The 22,427-nt window shown below is 35.9% G+C and overlaps 1 protein-coding gene across 1 annotated transcript; it reads left to right on the top strand.

Annotated features, from left to right (window-relative positions):
- Positions 1-1,864: 1,864 nt before the first annotated feature.
- LOC133327503 (adenylyl cyclase 78C) lies at positions 1,865-19,722 on the top strand. The gene is made up of 19 exons (XM_061536021.1): positions 1,865-2,142; positions 2,220-2,367; positions 2,585-2,766; positions 3,102-3,294; positions 5,373-5,506; positions 5,659-5,748; positions 7,406-7,567; positions 10,007-10,143; positions 10,253-10,393; positions 10,647-11,133; positions 12,049-12,144; positions 12,207-12,346; positions 12,410-12,564; positions 12,642-13,528; positions 18,292-18,387; positions 18,453-18,633; positions 18,700-19,332; positions 19,388-19,533; positions 19,592-19,722. Exons 1-19 carry the CDS (start codon positions 1,900-1,902, stop codon positions 19,703-19,705), a joined length of 4,365 nt encoding a protein of 1,454 aa, XP_061392005.1. The 5' UTR covers positions 1,865-1,899; the 3' UTR covers positions 19,706-19,722.
- Positions 19,723-22,427: the final 2,705 nt, after the last annotated feature.

The raw sequence follows: 22,427 nt of genomic DNA, 5'->3' as shown, positions 1-22,427 counted from the left end.
AGGCATAGCTCCCATATAAGGGTACCCCCAATTTTCGGTATTTTGGGGTCCTGGAGCACGTTTTTAAACCGAATACGCTAAAATTTGGTACAATGGGTACTTATTGGGTATCAAATTCCTTCACAAAAAATTATAAATATAGGCCCATTTTTTCCGATTCCGATTTAGCCATCTGTTTTAATCATTCTACCTTCGGGGATATCGAGGTAAAAAAACTAGAACGGCCAAGTTCGAGAATGAAATATAATATATTGGCCCCAGTTAGGCCTATACCTACTCATTTTCGGTATTTTCAATATTTAGCGTGAAGGAAGGCATTGTGATGCCAAAATGTTTGGTTAGAAATAGAGCTATATAAGTCCTCAATTATGCATAGAACCTTAAATAATTACAACTCCAACTATACGGTAATTCCAACACGATGTTATAGCCTCCAGAAACCTACACATAGAAATGTTTTTTCTGCAATGACGCCTTTTTCCCTTGTTTATATTAAAAAAGTTAACTGATTGGTTCCGCGTTTTGGGCTTGTCCCCATATAGTCCTTTTCCACCATTGTAGGGGAGATATCCAAGGATCGGCCCGGCCGAACTTAACGCCTTTTTTACTTGTTTAATATTTATTCTGTGGCATATTTCATAACTCCCGTATAATTTTAAACAAAGTACAGATCCCATTTATGACAAATGAAACTAATTCGTATTCGGAAATTAAAATAGTTTCAATATGGTAGTTTATTTGATTAAAAATACGAAGCACTTTTTTCCACAACTATGATAACACCCTTTTGCTCACATTGTACCGTAGCCATTGTTTACCCATTTTTCGTCCACAATCCCTAAGATTGAAAAGAGAACCGCATCAGATTAGAAGTTGAGCAAGATCACAAAAAAGGAAAATTGTTTAAAAATAGTATTTCGTTCCGTAGAAAACCATGCCAAAAATTATCAGCTCAGATTCATGTTAATATTGCTATTTTTTCCCAGCGGAAGTATAAACATATATTTCTATTATTTGTTCGTTTTTTTATAACATCCAGACATCCTGACGAGCGTATTATGGATGATGACGACAGTAATTTGGTTACAGGAACAGGCCATCGACGCAGATCTAGCCAGCCTCCGCATGACCAAGCAGCTAAAGTTATTGTAAAGAAGTTCGAAATAAGTACAAAATCCATTGCCAATGTTGTGACATACAAAATGCGAGGCGGAAGTGAAAGTTCGATAAAGCAACTACCCGCTGTTGTGAAAGGAGCCGCCGGAGATGGTGCCTATGGCGAGGATACAAATGAACAGCAAATGGAAATGTCCAACGTTGTGAACGGACTAACCAATGGAACACTTGAAGTGAACAATATGGGTGTCGCTGCACAAAGAGACAATCAGGATGTGCTGGCTAATGGATGCATAAACACGGAAGGCGATGATACTGTCATTGCGAACAAATCTGAGGTTGATGGCAATGTCAATTCGGTCACAGAGAACATAGAGGTAATACTTATTTGGTGTTTACAAGTTGTGGATAATCTTAAATTGTGGATAATCTTAAATCGCACGCAGAATCTTCAAGACATGTCGAAAATACCACGTATGCCCGGTGACGGAGCTCAAATGGACGATGAGACACCTTCGTCGTTGCGTGGTTCAAGTTCAACGCTGGCAGCTAGTTTCCGCAAACCTAAACCTAAAAGTGGAGTACCTTTGCGAGTGCAATCAGTTCGGATTATGGAGCGGAAGATTCGTTATGGGCCAAAGAGACGAACAGAAAGCTGCAGCGTCTTTGGCAACACAAACCTAGGCAAGCGTTTGACTAAATTTCATCCGGCAGTTGACATTTTTCATTGTGGTTTGTTACTTCACAGATTATGAGGCCGAAGAAGAAGGTCGGAAACCAACTATGGAACGTCCGCTCAACAACGAAACATATGCGGCATTCAAGAGTGGCAACGTAATCAAAGGTATTCTGTGTCCCTCCTTGACGAACTCCTTCAAACAAAGCTCACTGGAGAGGGCCTATTTAACATACACCCATCGCCAGCGTCAGAAATCTTTGATCATTGTGAACCTTGTGGATTTCATCCTCAAAATTGTCCTGGCCATGATCTGGTTTCTCAAAGAAGCTGAAACCAAAGTCGAGGTGGTAGGTTTAGCGGACATCTTTTATGAACCGTTATCGTTGTATATCTGTGTACCGTTATCGTTGTATTTTCATGTTAGGAGGTTAACGTTGCCACAGCCATAACATGGTCCGTGTGCTGTGCCCTGTCGAACATGTCCATTTGTTTTCTTGGCTATTGGCGGTGTTTTGCCAACAACTATCTTCATTGGGCCGCTGTCTGTACGTGGATACTTTTTAACATTCAAGGTAAGCAGTTGATGACAACTCACTCGGTTCGTAAGTGCATCTAATTAACCGCAAGGGAATTCAATTACACCAACAAGAAATGACCCCAAGCTAGAGGTTGGTTTACTATGTACTGAGGTGACACCGTTTCAGGGATATTCGATTGGCTGTATCATCCACAGGAAACCGAACGTTAGATGATAGCAAGTGACTACAAGTCGATTTTTTTTTTTTGCAGGATTCGTGGGTGAAGGAGTGGGATTTGCCGATCGGGAGTACCTCATATGGTATATCCTCTTCGTTATATTTGTTCCATATGCCATGCTGCCTCTGCCGCTCAAGTGGTGCGTTGTGGGTGGCACCATCACAGCGAGTTGTCATCTTACGGTAATAACCATAATTAAACTACAGAAACACGAAGTAAGTAGAAAATCAATCAACACAAACCGGCAAAAAAAAACAAATAAGAAAATTTCAAAACAATACTGTCAGCTAATGGTCCCCTGGGGCGCGGTAATGGAAAGCTTACGACAAACGCTTGTCTGAAAATTGTTGGCAAATGTTTGTCCGGAAATTGTGATAAGTTTAAAATAATGATTTGTTTCATTTTCCTAATGCCAATGTTTGCTTTGAAGGACAAAGTTCCACATCACCCATCCCAAGGGCAAATATATCCTGTTGCTTATTCACATAATGTCTGTGTGTGTGTCTTTTCTTTATTGCATCTAATTTGTGTACCAATTCTAAATTTTCAGAAATCCAACTGCATTGCATTCCAAATCTTTGCTAATTTCATTCTCTATTCGGCCATTAATGTGGCCGGAATGTACACAAAATATTTGACGGACAGAGGGCAACGCTTGGCGTTCATTGAAACGCACAAAGCGATGGAACACAAGAAGGAATCTGAAAAGGAATTGCAGAGAACGCAAAAACTATTGGACTCAAGTAAGTCGAATCAAACATAGATGTAATTAGAACTTGGAGGATGGGTTCCGTTCATCTTTTCAGTAGAAAATAAAACTCTTCTATACAAAATGCCAGATGTATTTCATAATTAGTGGGTAAATGGTAATTAGATAACTAATAGACAGTAATTTATACAACTTGTAAAGATTTTAAGCTATCGGCACTTTTACAAAGTATTTTTTACCGTAATTAATGAGAGTTTCTTAAGGATAAAAACTGGTTTCTGTGGACCTCGCATTTAGTATAAGGCAAACGCAACACTTTTAAAACTTTAGTTGTAAATTTAGAAGATGAACAGAATAAACTACGACATAACGTATTCTTAGGTTTTTCCGATAGTTCAAAAATGTATTCTTCGATTTCTTATTTTCAACTTGAGGATATGGTTTCGGCGTATGTGGATATTATGACCGTAAAAAATAGAGGGACGAAAATTACACCTCGAATGAATTGTTTGAGTATAATATAACTAAAAGGAAGGACTAAAACGAGGATTAGTTTTATTCCTTCCAACTATATTATTGGGGTAAGTCTTATACTCAGTCATGCCGATGAACCCCTTTGCGAATATGTGCGGTTAACTATGGAGGGGGAAACTCTTCAAGCATTATTCTAAAATAAAATTACAGTACGTTTACATTTAACCGGATTTCGTTAACCCAGTGGGTTTCAATTTTCATTTCCTTTGCATATATGTCAAATAAATCCTCATAAAGTAGGTTAACCCGGTAAAAAGTTCTAATGTACAAGGAGTTTTATGTTCCCCAAAAATTGCAACTTGGGTTCGAAATTCCTTTTTTTTTTTATTTCGTCACAACTTTATTTATTTACTCAAAAATTATTTATTTACTCAAATTTATTTTCAAAATCAAAACTATTTTGTTTTTCTTCATGCATCATATATGTCACACATAAACACTCAAAAAAAAACACTCATCTATGGTAAATGCTGTACGGCATGAAGTGGGACCCTCTATAGTTTACAAAGAATTGCAAAGACATTGTACATGATAAGTTCTAGTCAAAAGGCAATTAAAATCAATAACGAATATTTCAAGAAAATTTACGCTAAACAATTCTCTCCGGTTTATTTGAGAAAACTCGAATTCGGTTTGCATCATGATAACATATCGCTACTAGATCGAAAATTTTTAATCATCTGTTAGCTCGCGTTTTCTATCCACGTTGGTATTGGTAATTGTATATGTAGTTGTAAATTGCAATTGCAAAATAGTTCCAAGTTTAAAATTTGTATATGAACAAATTAATACCTAACTCGTCTGAATACCTAAATTCCAAAGAAAATCTTAATTCTAACCTAAATTGCGACAATTGAAGCGCAATTGCAGAAAATTTTGTAAAATATAAATTAAATATTAAAATTGCCTTTAATTGTCCTTATTTTTTATTTTTATTGTTTTTCGATCGAAAATGTCAGGTCGTGTGATATAAACATAGCCTATATATTAGGTCATTCAGCTGATAAATATTGCTTTTATCAAAATATATTGAACTTGAGAAAATAACCATAGTTAAAAAAAACATGATTTATTAAGATGAGATAGATTGAAATTTGTTCAAAGATATTTTCGGTACAAAAACAACTTCTTTTTGATGAAGTAAGGTATATTTCTTAACATTTTTGCCACTTTCATTTTCTGTATTTTTTGATAACAATATTTATTTAATCTATAATGTATATGCAACAAAATCTAAAAATAAATTATCCATCGAATATTCAACATAGACCTTAATAAAAATTTGTACAAATTCAAATGACTTTATGGCATGTTGTTTGACATTAAAATAATTTCAATCTAACCTTGTGAGGGTGGGCAAAATCACACTTCCATGGAATTCAACAGGTAGCATACAAATGAACAGGTACCTCAATATAAAGCATACCCCTTAAACCAGATGTTGTATTCTGTGTACCATTAATGCGGCATTCATTTTCAAATCAACACCCATCGTTGACTGAGGCTAGGAAAATAATTCAAAGCCGCCGACGTTAAGTGACAACTCATTCTCGTGTGTCTTTTCAATTTATTCAACAGTTTTGCCAAATATCGTCAACAATCAGATACGCCGCGAAATGTACAAGGGTACCGATCCAAATGTCGAGACACAATTCAACAAACTCTACGTCTATCCCATGGACAATGTGAGCATTCTGTTTGCCGACATCAAGGTGAGTCAATAAACGCAACTGCTATGGCTGCGGTTCACATCCCTTAGCCGCAACAAACAAAAACAACAACAACATCAGCAGACACCCTATCAGAATCAAGCGTTTAAAATTATTAATTGTCGTTTTGTCCTTTTACAATTTTCTTTGCACAGGGCTTTACAGAATTGGCGAGCAAAACTTCGGCCCAACAACTGGTTAAAATACTAAATGACCTTTTTGCACGATTCGATAGAATAGCTGAGGTAAGTCAACTAAATGGCAAATGGTGTACGGAAATAAAACGAATAATAGGTGTGTCTGGTTACTTTTCCAGTAACATTTAATCAGTAAGTTCTAGTTTAGAGAGTAAGCCTTTCTTACTCTCTTTTGCGATAATACTGAAAAAAGTAAACAGACAACATTTAGTAAGATTTAGCAAAAAAAAAACAGCTGATTCAAGAAAACATTTGATTTGCGCCAAAATAAACAACAAACAAAGGACGAACACAATTATTTGTATTGCATTTAATATTAAAAATAAAATGAATAATACAAGAAAATTTGATCTGGTATGTTCCCCGGGAACATTTAAGCTCCCTGCATCAATACATTACTTACGGATTTTCTTCCATTTTCTGTAATTAACTTCAAATTGAACTTTGCAAATAAAAAAAAATGTTTTAAATAATTTTTGTGTTTGGCCAGAAAACAGCTGATCAGAAAATGGCTGAGTTACAAAATCTTACTGAATAAAATTCTTTCAGTAAACTCCAGCAACTTTGTTGTTGTTCAACTGTCAAACTTGCTCTCTCACTTAACTCTCTTTTACTGGATTTTTGTGTAAGCAGACAACATTTAGTAACATTTGGTAGCAATTGTTACCAAATATCGAGTTAACAGACAGAGCTAATGTATGTGTGTGCACAGCACGTGCACAGTGGACCACAATATTTATTTTTCGATGACACGTTGATAATTTGCTATCTAAGGCAGATAAAGAGGGCATATCTTCAAAGGGTGCAAATGTGGGTTGATGGAACAGACGAATATTGGTATTTAACTTTGTTTAAATTGTTTATCTTTTTCGAAACAAATGTGCTACAATCATATCACCTAAATTGTGTCAAAATCTCGTAAAACCCTACAAAATACACAATGTTGATGCCGTTAGCTGAGCATAGAATTTCAAACCAATAGGAACTAGAAATGAAAGGGAAACCGAATATCACAAGAGTTGGCATACGCCGTTTTGTATGGTGTATCTACGTGGATACTTTGCTAAGCACTGGGTATTTCCTCTTGAGTTTCTGTACACATGTCCATCAATCGGTCCATGTATTTTTAATCCACATGCGATGAATTGTAGAACACCCCATTTATTTGGACAATTTACGAACAGATATGCTTACTGTTATGTTTACTGTTTGTTAATTTTTAACGAGTATTCTGATAGAAACATTTAACGTGCAGTAAGCACAGTAACTTAAAAAACAGATATCCTCCATTTTGTACCCTCGGCATATATGGGTTAAATACTACGACCTCTACAGTGTTACCCAATACCAATATTCTACATTGTGAACATGTAGAATATAAATCCAGACGGTACCACTGTTTCCATCCGTTGAACTGGATAAATGTCATTTTTAAATAGCTTTGCTTAATGCACAATCCATTCTACACCATCCTGGCTGTGGCTCGTGTAGCTACACCTGTTTTAATGGCAGTATGTAAAACGGAATATAATTTCCCAACTAACCGTCTACCTACCCATCTGTCTATCCGTCTGTCTGCCTGCCTCCTGCCTGAGAGGTTACAAGCTACAGACAAACTCGGTGCGGACATCTGCACATGCACACAAAATATGTTTATTTTAGTTTTTTATCACTTCTTTTCCTCTCATCTCTTTTTCCCCCACAGGATAATCATTGTTTGCGAGTCAAGCTACTGGGTGATTGCTACTATTGTGTCTCACAATTTGAAAGTGATAACTGGAAAACACGTCCAGATCATGCCGTCTGCAGTGTTGAGACTGGCCTGCACATGATAAAGGCCATCAAGGATGTTCAATTGCATACACATGTAAGTACCATTTGCTGTTATTGCTTCTTCTTCCTCTACTTCAGCTTGTCCACATTTAGCGAATACACAAGAAACGAAATCCTCCTTCCTGTGAACTTTAGCCATTTCTGCGGGTCATGTACACCTCTCACATTTCCCTTCGTTGTTGGTCGTTCGTCGTCTTACGTGTTTGTTCTGTTTTCATCAACGTTGGAATTGTTTTATTGCTGCTAGTAACGTGTATCTGCATTAATTGCAAACATTTTGTGTCCTGGCACCATCATCAGCAGCAACAACAACAACGCCACTTTCGCCCCTTCACTTTCACCGGTTTGTGTGGTAGATTGTTTTTATTTGTTCGGGATTTGCAGTTGTTTGTCCATACACTTTTTAGGGCATTTACTTTGAGCCGATATCATAAACCACGAACTGCAGTGGCTAGTTGGTATAGCACGTTTTCAAATAAAATCCACCTAAACGATATTCGTTAGCCATGTCACAGGTGGACGCTTAAATAGGAACAATTGCAAACATTTTATTATATACTAGCAGACCCGGCAAACGTTTTGCCGTATCAGAATTGCATCAATTTAGGTTTGGTAAAAATTAACGAATTCGTGAAAAATATATTTCAGAAACTATTTACCATTTAATTTATGTCAAATTTCCGATATAAAAAATACGCATAATATTTTCCTCGAGACGGTAAACCTTCATTTGCTGATACCCCAATATTTTAAGAAATATTGTTACTGTTAAATATTAAATTATGTCAGTATGTGTGGTATTTCAGTTTATCAATTTGTCGGACTTCCCAAAACATTTTCCAGGAGAAGGTCAAGTTCTGATCTAACTACTCTTACCTCAAGAGATAATTTAGTACGGATGGCGTAATTACTATTCCTATCATCAAAATTGGTGCAGAATTTTCTTCGATTAAAAAAAACTCTTTCCACTGCAATTAAAAACAACCGTAGGAAAATGTGAGTCAAATCGGTGCAGCCGTTCTCAATGAAAATATATTTGAGGAACAATAAAGGCACATATAAGTTAGACACCTAAATTGTTGAGGTATTTGTAATCTATTGTAGCAGTTATTGAACATTTTAAATTGACATTTTGGTGTATCCTACATTGTTGAATGCCATGTGTTGGTTTTTTAAGCCTCCTTATCTTTGGATAAGGTCTGATTTTAGGTACTTTGAAAGTTGTAACAAATACCCTAGAAATTGCCTTTAATTCGGTATTTAATCTAGTTTAATGATCTTCTCTGTAAATTGTCGGTATAGTGTTACTATATGGTATATGTCCCACATAATGGTAGGTAAATCGGTCCCGCCGCTCCTTCAAAATATGTTTCTCAAGATTTTCGCGTATTTTTCTCAAAATGTTTTTTCGTAAAAACCTTCTCACACTAATTGCAGATAATTGAAAGAAATGTTTAGTCAAATCGGCCCCTTCGTTCTCAAATTGATGAGTTACTATAAGTATTTTACATAATTTTTATAAGTAGATTTATATTAATTTTATTTCAATTTCGTTTCGTTTGACTCCCACGCGCTATTCACGAAAACAGGTTATGTATGAATTGGTGTCGGAATACTTAACGTAGATTAAGCACCCAATCTCTAATTGGGCAAAACGCAAATATACTATATAGAGCGCCATCCGTCGGACGAACTTAAAATTAAACACGCCCCATAGAGCATATACATAAAGTTTGGTCAAAATCGGTGCAGTGGTTCTTGAGTTACGGTGCAAAAACACAAAAAAAATAAATATTGCGCCATCTGTCGGATGAACTTCAAACTACACAGAAACACTTCTCACGACCCATAGAGCCTGTACATAAAATTTGGTCAACATCGGTGCGGTAGTTTTTGAGTTTAGCGATCACGAACATACACGTAATTTTTATATATATAGAGATAGAGATTTCCTTATGAAGACGGTTGATTAATTCTATAGCTCTGGCTTTTGAATTAATTATATATTACCACCACATGGACAGAATGGTGGGTAAATATGGCGTTTTTATCTTTCATCAATAAGATGCTTTACGCTACGTGTGGTACTTTAACCCTTTCTTTTTATCTTTTATGTCTTAAAGGCATAACAAAGCCATACTTAACCAATAAAAATGAATTATCACACGCCCCTCCCCATACACATTTTTATACTAACTACTCTTAACAATTGTCAGATCTCATATTTGATTACGCTGGGTCTGAAAGTGTTAAGTTGTTGAGCTGGGGTATAATTGAATATATTTATGGATATATGCAACTTTTTCATTCATTTTATTATCACAAAATACTTTTCCTCAATTTTTTACAACATACAATACACGCGAACAATTTACTTCGTGTAGATAACGAGGATAACACCTTATTTTCCCCATTTATATTTATGTAACATGCTACAAATATCAACAATGAAGATTCTCACAATTGTTCACAGGTTGATCTCAACATGAGAATCGGTATTCATAGTGGCTCTGTAATGTGCGGTGTACTGGGCAATAAAAAATGGCATTTCGATGTTTGGTCCAACGATGTTATCATTGCAAATCACATGGAATCGGGTGGAATACCTGGGTAAGTACTGCATGGCATAAACAACTCCTGCGCCAACATCCCACATACTCCCCCTTGTTGTTTTAATGAAAGTTATGCTCAAATTACATTACACTTAACTGCATTCTAGGCGCGTACACATATCGGAAGCCACCCTCAAGTGCCTCAATGATGCCTATGAAGTGGAGCCAGGCAATGGTGGTAGTCGTGACAACCATCTGAAAATGTTAAATATTAAAACGTATTTAATCAAACGCACTGAACCATTAAGGTATGTATCAGCAAGTATGTATGTCAGCATGAGCGGCCACACTAAGGTGGATGGTAATAGTGCTTGATTTTAAATCGAGAGAGAGTACAATAATTCTAGGACTGATGATATTTTAAAATACACAATCTCTAAATTAAATTAAAAAACATTTCAGATTGAGCATTCCAATAACAGTGTTTCTAATAGTAAACATCAAATTATTCATAGATACACACTAATATTAATATGTCACACACATAAATCTCTCCTACAGACCTAAACGTCGATTTGGCACCCGCAGCAGCCAACATCTGGCTAATAACAATGGCAGCAATATGAGTACGCCAACTACAGCTATGACTCCGACAACTGACACCAAAACACTTGTCCCCAAGTCCATATCGACAACCGGTGTTCACAATGAGCCGTCACAACAACAGCAGCCATCTCAATTACCGCCAGCTCTGTCGCGAACCAATTCCCAGCCACAACAACAGCAAGCCCAGAACCCACCTCACCTCCCTCCGGTTGCTGTGCTGCAAAAGAAAAACATATCACTGAGTTCATTGCCCAATGTGATGGAGGGTGTTGCTATGGGACCAACGGGACCTTCCACGGTATCATCGCCGATAGCTGCCTTGGCCCCAAAAGCGCCGAATGGCGATAGTATTCGTAATATTCTGGAGAATATAGACCCGCGATCAATGATAACTGAAGATGAGCCCACAACAGAATGGACTCCAGAAATTCCTTTCAAAAATGTATGTGATTTAATTGTAATGGGGATGTACAGTTCCCAAATTTATATAAAACATGAGGATTTTATTTTTAAGAATACCAGAAGTTTTCATGGAATACAAAAATTTAAGATCAGTTGTGATGTAGTTTCAATAATCTATAGCTCCCTAGAGTTAAATTAAAGGTTCCTGTTTGTTCCAAGAAATGTTTAAAATGAAATTAGAAAATTAGGAAAACCCAATTGTGTGCATTCCAAATTCCTTAAATCGTTCTGACCTTTATATAGGGACTATGTTATTGCATTATGTGGTAGTAGATTGTTCATGCTCTTAAAATAATGTTTCAAATTACAGAAACTCAGGTTGGAGAGCTGGGGAAGGAATTTCAACATTTAATATATTTAATAATACCAGTTTATAGCCAATAACATGAAAAAATGTGACTAAAACCTTTAAAATACTGACAATGGAATGTTACCCTTATATGGGGCTATCATTTTCTATACATATGTATGTATGTCAGCCTTTAAGATCCCTTTGCACCAAGTTACAGCCACGTCGGTGGGAAATGCGGCTGAAGCCTTCAAAATAATGAAAAATAGAGCCATTTCAATTGAAAAACGTATTCAAGCCGCACCCAAAATACCGAATAATGGGGGTACCATTGTAAAGGGTTAGTGAGATTTCCTACTCAATAAGAATTCAAAATATAAAATGACAGCCAATTTAGTTGAAACAAGTTCACAAACTCTCCAAAATACCGAAATTTGAGATATAGTGTTATATGAGTCGTTTATTTGGAGATATTTAAATAATGAGATATTTAAAGGTTTGGGTTTGGTTTGTTTCAGAAATGTTGTTAAGTGGTATTAATTTAATAATCTTCGTAGATGTTCTGGCATTTGGAAATTTACCATCAGCAATTTCTTACAATTTCAGCTCAACTCACCCAGTGAAGGTGTTATACGAGCCGATTCAGTGATGGGCGATCCCAGGCAATGTCAACGGGTATCTGTAACGCCGCTAGACGAAGAGGTTCGTAAAATTGTATATTTTTTGTACAAAAAATTAAAAATTGTTCTCTGTTTTCCCCACAGATTGATGAGTTCATCGAACAAAACATTCAAATAAACTCTAACAAGGAAATTCGAAAAGAATATCTCAGTTCGTGGACTCTCAAATTCAAGGACCGGGAACAGGAATTGAAATTCTGCCAACTGCGTGAAGACATGTTCCGGTAAGTGCACATGACAACCATTATCTAGAGTCGAATTTCAGTTGAATAGGTGTATTATTGCAGATCCAACATGCTCTGCGTTTTTGTGATATGGATATTTATTGTATTGTGTCAAATTATCATCATACCGCGTTGTACGAACCTAGTTATCTGTTTGGCGATCGGTACGATCGTTTTAACATTTAGCTGCATACTAGTCATGGCAGAGGAATTTTCCGGTAAGTATGACTGACAACAGTAAACTTGTGTTTTGATGGCTACTCCTAACTCCTATTCACGCTTTATACTCTTTTAGGTCTACCCACCATACTGAAACGCAATTCCGCCAAGTTGGTACACCAGCGCCAACGTCGAACTTATTTTATTTGTGCGGTTATTGTTCTAATCACAGTTCTAAGTGCCATTGGTCTTATTCTGTGCCCATCATCGGCCTATTTTGACGGCATTCCCAACACCGATGAAGGCAATGAACGTTCCATTCTGAGCAGTAGCTTGAAGGCGGCAGCGCCCGATGGTAGTAGTGCCACATCACTTGGCAATGGCGAAAAGGAGATCAAAGTAAATGTTTATCTTTCGGCCACCATACACCACAACATTACAATAAACGCAGCCAACGGGGCCGGGGCCATTGTGGACACCAATGCCTTCTTGGCCGACAATTTGGCAAATGCCTCGACCAATGACTTTGTTCGACGCAGTATTGTGAACGTTCTTAATCTGACCCAAAGTAATGCCATCGGTCTCTTTAACAATTCAATGGAATCCTTTGAATCATCTCATCGTTCATTGGTACTTGGTGGTCAGCGAACGGATGACACCAACAGCAGTTTCATCAATAACAACAGTATGATCACCGATTCCAATTACACTGTGATCTACATAGACCCATCCAATGTGGATTCGGTGGAGTGTGCCCACCCCGAATATATTGTGTTTACATGGATTCTCTGCCTAGTTTCACTGGCAACAGCGCTCAAACTTTACTATTTGGTCAAGGTTATTATGGCCGTTTGTATGGTGGCGTTCTACACCACCCTCATACAATTGGTGTTTCCACGGATCTACACCAAAGAACTGATTGAATTGGAACAATCGCGGTTGGGAATGCCATTAGGTGTGCAAATGTTGATACTGTTGGCATCATTCTTGGTAATGGTGTGTTACCATGCACGTTTGGTGGAGGTAAGATACGCTATTATTGTTTTCTTTTCATTAAGCTACCAACAAACGTTGTAAGATAATATCCATGCAGTTTTAGGTACTCTCCGTGTATCAGAACCATTTTTCTAATTTCAGAAATTTCCAACAGTTCCTCACTCAAAAAATTCTGGATACAAATATACTTGTATCGAAATATCGACGAAGAAAGCTTCTTTGAAGGTGGATATTTTGTTATTGTGTTCATGTGCTTTACGCCAAAATCGGCATAACATAATTTCATGGCATAATTGCACAAGGTAGTCTCATGCAGACTTATGATTTCAATTTTTTCATAATTTTGCCTTGTAAGGGCAGTGATCATTCCAAAGTAATTTTTAAGTGATTATTTATACTCTTTCGAGTCGAGCTTAATGATCTATGTTTTGCAATGAAAGAAAAGCCAGGAGAAGAACCTACGAACCCACCATTATGCGACGCGTTTTGCCGTTGATTAAGCGGCTAATCAGGCATATTGGGCTATGTGGCTTTACAAAGGTCGTATGTTGATAACTTCGGCCTTATGCGAAACTTGCATATGGGAATTAAATTCAAATTTGTCAATGTTCGACATTTGTCTTCATTTTTTGTCGTAGCGATGGATAATTATGTTTTTGCGCAACCGCTTTGAAAGTGTGTTGATGGCTCAGAACATTTGTGTTGCTGAGGACCGAAGTTCGAGCCCTAGCCGTGTTTAGGCCCGTACCTAAATTCAGTGCGTTGCGTTCTAAAAAAACCCACCTTTTCACCTTTATAGGATTTGTTGAATGTCCGTATTACCGAAATACGTAAGGGCCCTTTTTACTCGTGTGCCTATTGAAAATGGCGAAAATGGATGAAAGCGTTTTCTAAAATAACCGAAAAATGTTTACATTTATAGAAAAACAATTTTTTTCAATGACTGAAATTCTATTTTCAAAAAACAAAAAATCCAAAATATGCATTGTCAATGTTCATTGAAATTGAAATTCATTGAAATACATTTATCTAACTTTTGAGGTGAATAAAATCGTACGCATACGCATGGATTTAGGTACGACCCAGTATGTCGCGAGTTCATATTATCAGCGGCCACAAATAGGAGTTATCGTAGGTAGATGAAATTTGGTGCAAGTGCTTACTATTGGCCTAAAGAGCAAGTGACAAAAAATTGAATAGATCGGACCAAGATTTGGGTCTTGAGAATCATCATTCTAGACCAAATTCATTACGCTATGCCAAATTTCGCGCAAATCGAATGATATATAGGGACTTTGGTGCACCATTTACATTAAATCGGACGAATATATATGGGAGCAATATCTAAATCTGGACCGATTTTCAGGAAACTTAACACACATCATTCTAGACCTAATTCAGTACGCTGTACCAAATTTCGTGCAAATCGAGAGATATATAAGGACTTTGGTACACCATTTACATTAAATCGGACGAATATATATATTTATATGGGAGCTATATCTAAATCTGAACCGATTTTTTCCCAATTTTCGATTTTGACCTATGCCAAATTTCATTCAATTCATTCACATTATTATAGACCTAATTCATTACGCTGTGCCAAATTTCGTGCAAATCGAAAGATATTAAGGGACTTTGGTGCACCATTTACATTAAATCGGACGAATATATATATTTATATGGGAGCTATATCTAAATCTGAACCGATTTTCACAAAATTTAACACAATCATTATAGACCTAATTCATTACGCCGTGCCAAATTTCGTGCAAATCGAATGATATATAGGGACTTTGGTGCACCATTTACATTAAATCGGACGAATATATATGGGAGCAATATCTAAATCTGGACCGATTTTCAGGAAACTTAACACACATCATTCTAGACCTAATTCAGTACGCTGTACCAAATTTCGTGCAAATCGAGAGATATATAAGAACTTTGGTACACCATTTACATAAAATCGGACTAAAATATGTATGAGATCTATATCTAAATCTGAACCGATTTTTTCCCAATTTTCGATTTTGACCTATGCCAAATTTCATTCAATTCATTCACATTATTATAAACCTAATTCATTACGCTGTGCCAAATTTCGTGCAAATCGAAAGATATTAAGGGACTTTGGTGCACCATTTACATTAAATCGGACGAAGATATATATGGGAGCTATATCTAAATCTGAACCGATTTTCACAAAATTTAACACAATCATTATAGACCTAATTCATTACGCCGTGCCAAATTTCGTGCAAATCGAATGATATATAGGGACTTTGGTGCACCATTTACATTAAATCGGACGAATATATATATATGGGAGCAATATCTAAATCTGGACCGATTTTCAGGAAACTTAACACACATCATTCTAGACCTAATTCAGTACGCTGTACCAAATTTCGTGCAAATCGAGAGATATATAAGGACTTTGGTACACCATTTACATTAAATCGGACGAATATATATATTTATATGGGAGCTATATCTAAATCTGAACCGATTTTTCCCAATTTTCGATTTTGACTTATGCCAAATTTCATTCAATTCATTCACATTATTATAGACCTAATTCATTACGCTGTGCCAAATTTCGTGCAAATCGAAAGATATTAAGGGACTTTGGTGCACCATTTACATTAAATCGGACGAAGATATATATGGGAGCTATATCTAAATCTGAACCGATTTTCACAAAATTTAACACAATCATTATAGACCTAATTCATTACGCCGTGCCAAATTTCGTGCAAATCGAATGATATATAGGGAATTTGGTGCACCATTTACATTAAATCGGACGAATATATATATTTATATGGGAGCTATATCTAAATCTGGACCGATTTTCAGGAAACTTAACACACATCATTCTAGACCTAATTCAGTACGCTGTACCAAATTTCGTGCAAATCGAGAGATATATAAGGACTTTGGTACACCATTTACATTAAATCGGACGAATATATATATTTATATGGGAGCTATATCTAAATCTGAACCGATTTTTCCCAATTTTCGATTTTGACCTATGCCAAATTTCATTCAATTCATTCACATTATTATAGACCTAATTCATTACGCTGTGCCAAATTTCGTGCAAATCGAAAGATATATAGGGACTTTGGTACACAATTTACATTAAATCGGACGAAGATATATGTGGGAGCTTTATCTAAATCTGAACCGATTTTCACAAAATTTAACACAATCATTATAGACCTAATTCATTACGCCGTGCCAAATTTCGTGCAAATCGAATGATATATAGGGACTTTGGTGCACCATTTACATTAAATCGGACGAATATATATATGGGAGCAATATCTAAATCTGGACCGATTTTCAGGAAATTTAACACACATCATTCTAGACCTAATTCAGTACGCTGTACCAAATTTCGTGCAAATCGAGAGATATATAAGGACTTTGGTACACCATTTACATTAAATCGGACGAATATATATATTTATATGGGAGTTATATCTAAATCTGAACCGATTTTTCCCAATTTTCGATTTTGACCTATGCCAAATTTCATTCAATTCATTCACATTATTATAGACCTAATTCATTACGCTGTGCCAAATTTCGTGCAAATCGAAAGATATTAAGGGACTTTGGTGCACCATTTACATTAAATCGGACGAAGATATATATGGGAGCTATATCTAAATCTGGACCGATTTTCAGGAAACTTAACACACATCATTCTAGACCTAATTCAGTACGCTGTACCAAATTTCGTGCAAATCGAGAGATATATAAGGACTTTGGTACACCATTTACATTAAATCGGACGAATATATACATATATATATATATATATATATATATGAGGGAGCTATATCTAAATCTGAACCGATTTTTCCCAATTTTCGATTTTGACCTATGCCAAATTTCATTCAATTCGGATCATAAATGCGACCTGTACTTTGTTTGCAATTTAATATGGACAGACAGACGGACGGACGGACATGCATAAATCGACTTAAAAAGTGATTCTATGCATATTCTCAAAAGGAACCTGTGTCTATCTCGTTTCTCTCTGCCTGTTACAAACATACGCACAAAGACATAATACCCTGTACCACAGTGTGGTGAAGGGTATAAAAACTAGGACGAAACCTTTTTTTAACTTTTTGTTCTACTTCACTAACTTAAAAATTTGGTTTACAAATTTTATGAAATAAGTACTACAGGTGTGGATAGCTGTAAAGAACATATCGTCTCTATTTACATAAAAAACAGTGTATCATAGTTTTTAACATCCCTAGCAACCAAAATAAACACTTTTATAATAACCGTTCATTTAAATATTCAAAGATTTTATCACCAGAAAACTGCACCCATTTTTCGATCTGAACCCTTGAACAGACAAAACTAATTAACGTATCAATACCAAATTTCATATTTATCCTAATTGGAGTATTTTGTATCAATTCTCGTAACTAAACTTGTCCTCCGAGGAAGTTGGGTTTGACCATTTTTGGCCGCGGTCGTGACACTGTGCGACCCTTAAATAAAAATATCCTCCTTCGAAATGTACGCACAACACGAGTTCAGTGGCAATAATTACAAAACGTTGAACATCTTGAAGTTTCCCGCCTATATAATCTATAAATATAATTTGTAACATCTATAGTTATATCTTAAGAGCAATATTAATCATTTACAAACAATTAAAAAAGGGTTGCCATTATTAATTTCTCTGTAATTATGCCATGACATACTGTGCTCTTTCATCAATGATTATACTTATTACTTTTCCATTCAAACAGGTTACATCACGCTTGGATTTTATCTGGAAAGAACAAGCCGAAAGAGAATTAATCAATATGAAATCGAATCGAGCTTTAAATGACACTTTAATTAAGGTATGGGGACATCTGTTTCTATGATCGTCAGTATATTATACATAAGCACTTTTCTTAATTAATAGAATATCCTACCGGATCATGTGGCCGAATACTATCTATCGGATGAACACACCGACGAGCTATATTCCAACAATCACAACTTGTGTGGCGTAATGTTTGCATCCATTCCAAATTTCCAAGATTTCTATTCGGAGGATATCGACAATGGAAAGGCATGCATACGAATCCTGAATGAAATTATTTGTAAGTCGTAAAAAATAGTTGGTGTCTGAAAAGGGGGCCCTTATTTGGCAAATTGAATTTTTGCAGGTGACTTTGATGAGCTGTTGGAGGAGCCACGATTCGCCTCAATTGAAAAAATTAAAACGGTTGGTGCAACATATATGGCAGCTTCCGGTCTTAATGCCGATCGCTTAAGGGATCGCGGTGAGACCTCTGAGGATAGTGTCTGCAGCTTGGTTGAATTTGCCTTTGCAATGAAGCAAAAATTGGAGGATATCAACAAGGAGGCTTTCAACAATTTCCAACTACGAGTGGGAATTTGTAGTGGTTCGCTGGTCAGTGGTGTTATTGGTGCCCGTAAGCCAGTCTATGACATTTGGGGCAATACGGTAAACGTGGCGTCACGCATGGATTCTACGGGAGAAAACTGGCGCATTCAAGTGCCGGAAAGCACGGCCGAATTGCTCAAAGAAAAGGGCTACACTTGTGTGAAGCGAGGAGACATCAACGTGAAGGGCAAAGGAATAATGACAACATATTTCGTCCATCCTCGCGGTGTGTCCGAGAGTCAATTACCCTCACCGGTCCATATGCCTGCCGGTGTTCCCATGACACAAACTCCCAACTTGCAGCGTCAAACATCACATCATGGTTCCTTCAGCGCTGTAGTGTTTGGAATGCTCCAGGCATCCAAGCGGAGCACAAACTTAGCCGGAACTCGTAAGTATTTCATTTTCTCGTTCAAACATGATTCCTGACAGATGTTCTATAATAGCTACTGGGACACCCTCGCCACAAATACGCCGTGGCCATAGGGGCAGCACATTTAGTTCAGTCCGACTTTCGCAAAAGGCCACTGTCAACAACCCAGTCAGGCGTAATACGACACGAGTTCGAGGACGTTCTTACCGTCAGAAAAAGGTAAAAGAAGACCATTAAATATACCGAATTGTATAATTACACATCTGTTTGTTTCCAGAGTTCCTCAAATAATTCCATTGTTACTCAGACAAGTGGTTCGTATGTGCCATCATTTCGACGCATCGATCAAATCGAGACATCTCTTTCAAAAAGTCACAATGATGCCTTATAGCCCCAACGTAACTGGTTATAAACCGCCTTTGCTGGATAATTTCCGTAAAGAGGCCCTGCCTAACTTCAGTGTACATAGTGCCATATCTAGTACAAAGCACCAAAGTCAATTTTCAGTATATGTTAATATATATACGTGTGTATATGGATATATGTGGTTTCAATCGTCCCATGTGAGTGGAATCTAAACAAACCAGTAAAATAGTTATTCTATGCAGTAATCAAGAATAATTGACAAAAAACATATAATATAGAAAATCCACGACAATTATATAAATTAAGTAAATAAGAATTAAAAAAACACACACTAGGTTTAAAAGCAAGGCCATGGTAAAAGTAGCAATGAAGATGAACAAAGTATAGACGAAAACTAATGTGATGTGTAATGTGAGTGTAGTGATGCATATTTTGTAAATCATCTACTACAGACATTCCTTAGAAGTTGGGACTAAACTCTTCAAATGAAGACCCAAAACCGAAGAAGTACATAAGCATTTTTCTTTTTCCACTGATACATTTCAGTGTGTTTTGCGTTTTTACTACCAGTTTAATAATATATGTCTATAAAAAAGGCCTTATACAAGGCCTATAAATAAGGTCACCCAGGGAGACCAGCTGGATATCAGCTGCCTCTCATGTTTGCTGTCAAAATCCATTATTGTGAAATGACTTCCACTGTAAAAACATAAACAAAGTTCAAATTTGTTGGCATTAAACTTGAGAAAAACAGCCGACTTTCGCTGGCTGGGTGACCTTATTAATAAATCTTGGTCTTATAAGAGGTCGTACAATCAACAGAGGCCATACAATCTATTAGTTCTGCCCAAAGAATTGCCTAGCCACTTGGTAGGTAATTGTTGCTCCAGATCCCCTCAACTTGTATACCATCTCCGATAGATCTAATATGAAATTAGAAATCTGAAAATAGAGATAACACTAAGTAAATCAAGTACTAGTACTAGTATTAAATGTAGGTACAAAGGATAACAGTAACTGACATCCAGGCACATCCTTAAGTCGGAACATTGTTTCAGGAATTACAAAATACAGTTCACAAACTAAATACGTGTATAATATAATAATATAGTTAATATATTTGTTTTTAGTGTCAATTAAATTTTAATTAAATGTATTGAATTTCAAAGATGAAGACATGACAAGTCGTTGAGTTCAAATAAGTTTGATTCATCATCTGTAGGTAGTCGAGAAAACCTAAAGGTAAATTTGTTATTACATATTTTTATCGCAAAGTGAAATCGGAGATTGCGAATATATTAGTTAAGAATGAGATGTAACAGTGTTAGTAAGTTAAGATATTTTAATTATTCTAGTCGTTGAAATCCTTCATTCTAATTTGTTATGATTTTGTACTGAGTGTTGGTAGTTTATTTATTATTATTCCATATCCTAGATGAAACATTCCAGTTAATACCTTTTTTTATAGAACATTTTCAAATGTTCATTGTCATGTTATTATATTTAGTGAGTATATATAATAATCAAGCATTTTAGTCCTTTAAATGTGTTAGATTTAAAAACTATACTTTCATAAATTCCTAATAAATCCAATAAATTAAACATCAATAATTTAAACGCTATACAATGATAATTTTTCTATCTTTGTGTCATACATGTCAAATTTATTTTACCATTGCTTATAGCGTGTGCTAATGTTTAGGGAATAGCATAACCCTGTGTTCTCTACATCTATTTTAGAATATAAAATGCTTATTGTAATTTTTGTGTGAATTTTGATGATATGTATAAGTTTAGCATTATCAAAATATTTAGGTTCAAATTATTACAGTTTAATGTTTTTCATTGACTGAACGTTTTTTAGTCCATAATGTCCAATGCCCAAACCAAATACGTACATAAATGTATATATATATATATACATAAATGTATATATCATAAAAATTTATTTATTTATATATGTATAAAAAACATGTAATAAAACAATTATAAGTAAGTAAATGTTTAAATTCGCTATTGTATCGTAAAAAGCAGTCGCTCCAAACCAAATTCTGACATGATGGTAAATTCAGTAAAAAAATGCATTTAATGAATCAAGATGTTTTTTCCCTTGATGCTCAAAATGCATAATTTCACAAATTCACATAATGCTCCTACCTTTGGGATATTTGAAATCATGATACTAATTAGATGCAACGCTGTTTTTGTACCAAAACATAAATATCTCCCACAATGAACCAACCGGACATGTTCTTCAACGGTAGAAGTGTATCGAACACACGTCGAGCTGTTCTGTAACACACTTTACACCCGTTTGAAGTGAATTCTTTTCACTTTTCACTGAATTCAATCACAAAATCAACGTTTATTTTTATCGCAGTTCGAACATTTCCATTCACATGAGAAACAGAACAGGAGCTAACTTCTGGGGTGTATGTGTGAAGTGTAAAGAACACACCGTGAATTCCAGAACATACCCGAATATTTGCACATGTTTTCACATGTTATTTGTATTAATATTTATTAATATTTTTTGCGTAAATTTATAATTTTGTGTGTTTACAAACAAACATCGGCTGATTTTTATTTAGGTCATGCTCAAAGGTATGTGTAAACAATTAAGGGATATTTCTGGATTTCGTTAATCGAGTCGATTTAAAATCGTATATGTAAATGTAATTTTACTTTATGAGAATTTATCTGACAGATATGCAATGGAATTAATAAATTGAATCGGCAGGGTTAAT

This window comes from Musca vetustissima, unplaced genomic scaffold (genome assembly GCF_032173495.1).
Source record: "Musca vetustissima isolate MV318-11 ecotype Yass unplaced genomic scaffold, APGP_CSIRO_Mvet_v1 utg7742, whole genome shotgun sequence".
Lineage (NCBI taxonomy): Eukaryota > Metazoa > Arthropoda > Insecta > Diptera > Muscidae > Musca > Musca vetustissima.
This window is presented reverse-complemented; position numbering and strand designations above follow the sequence as displayed.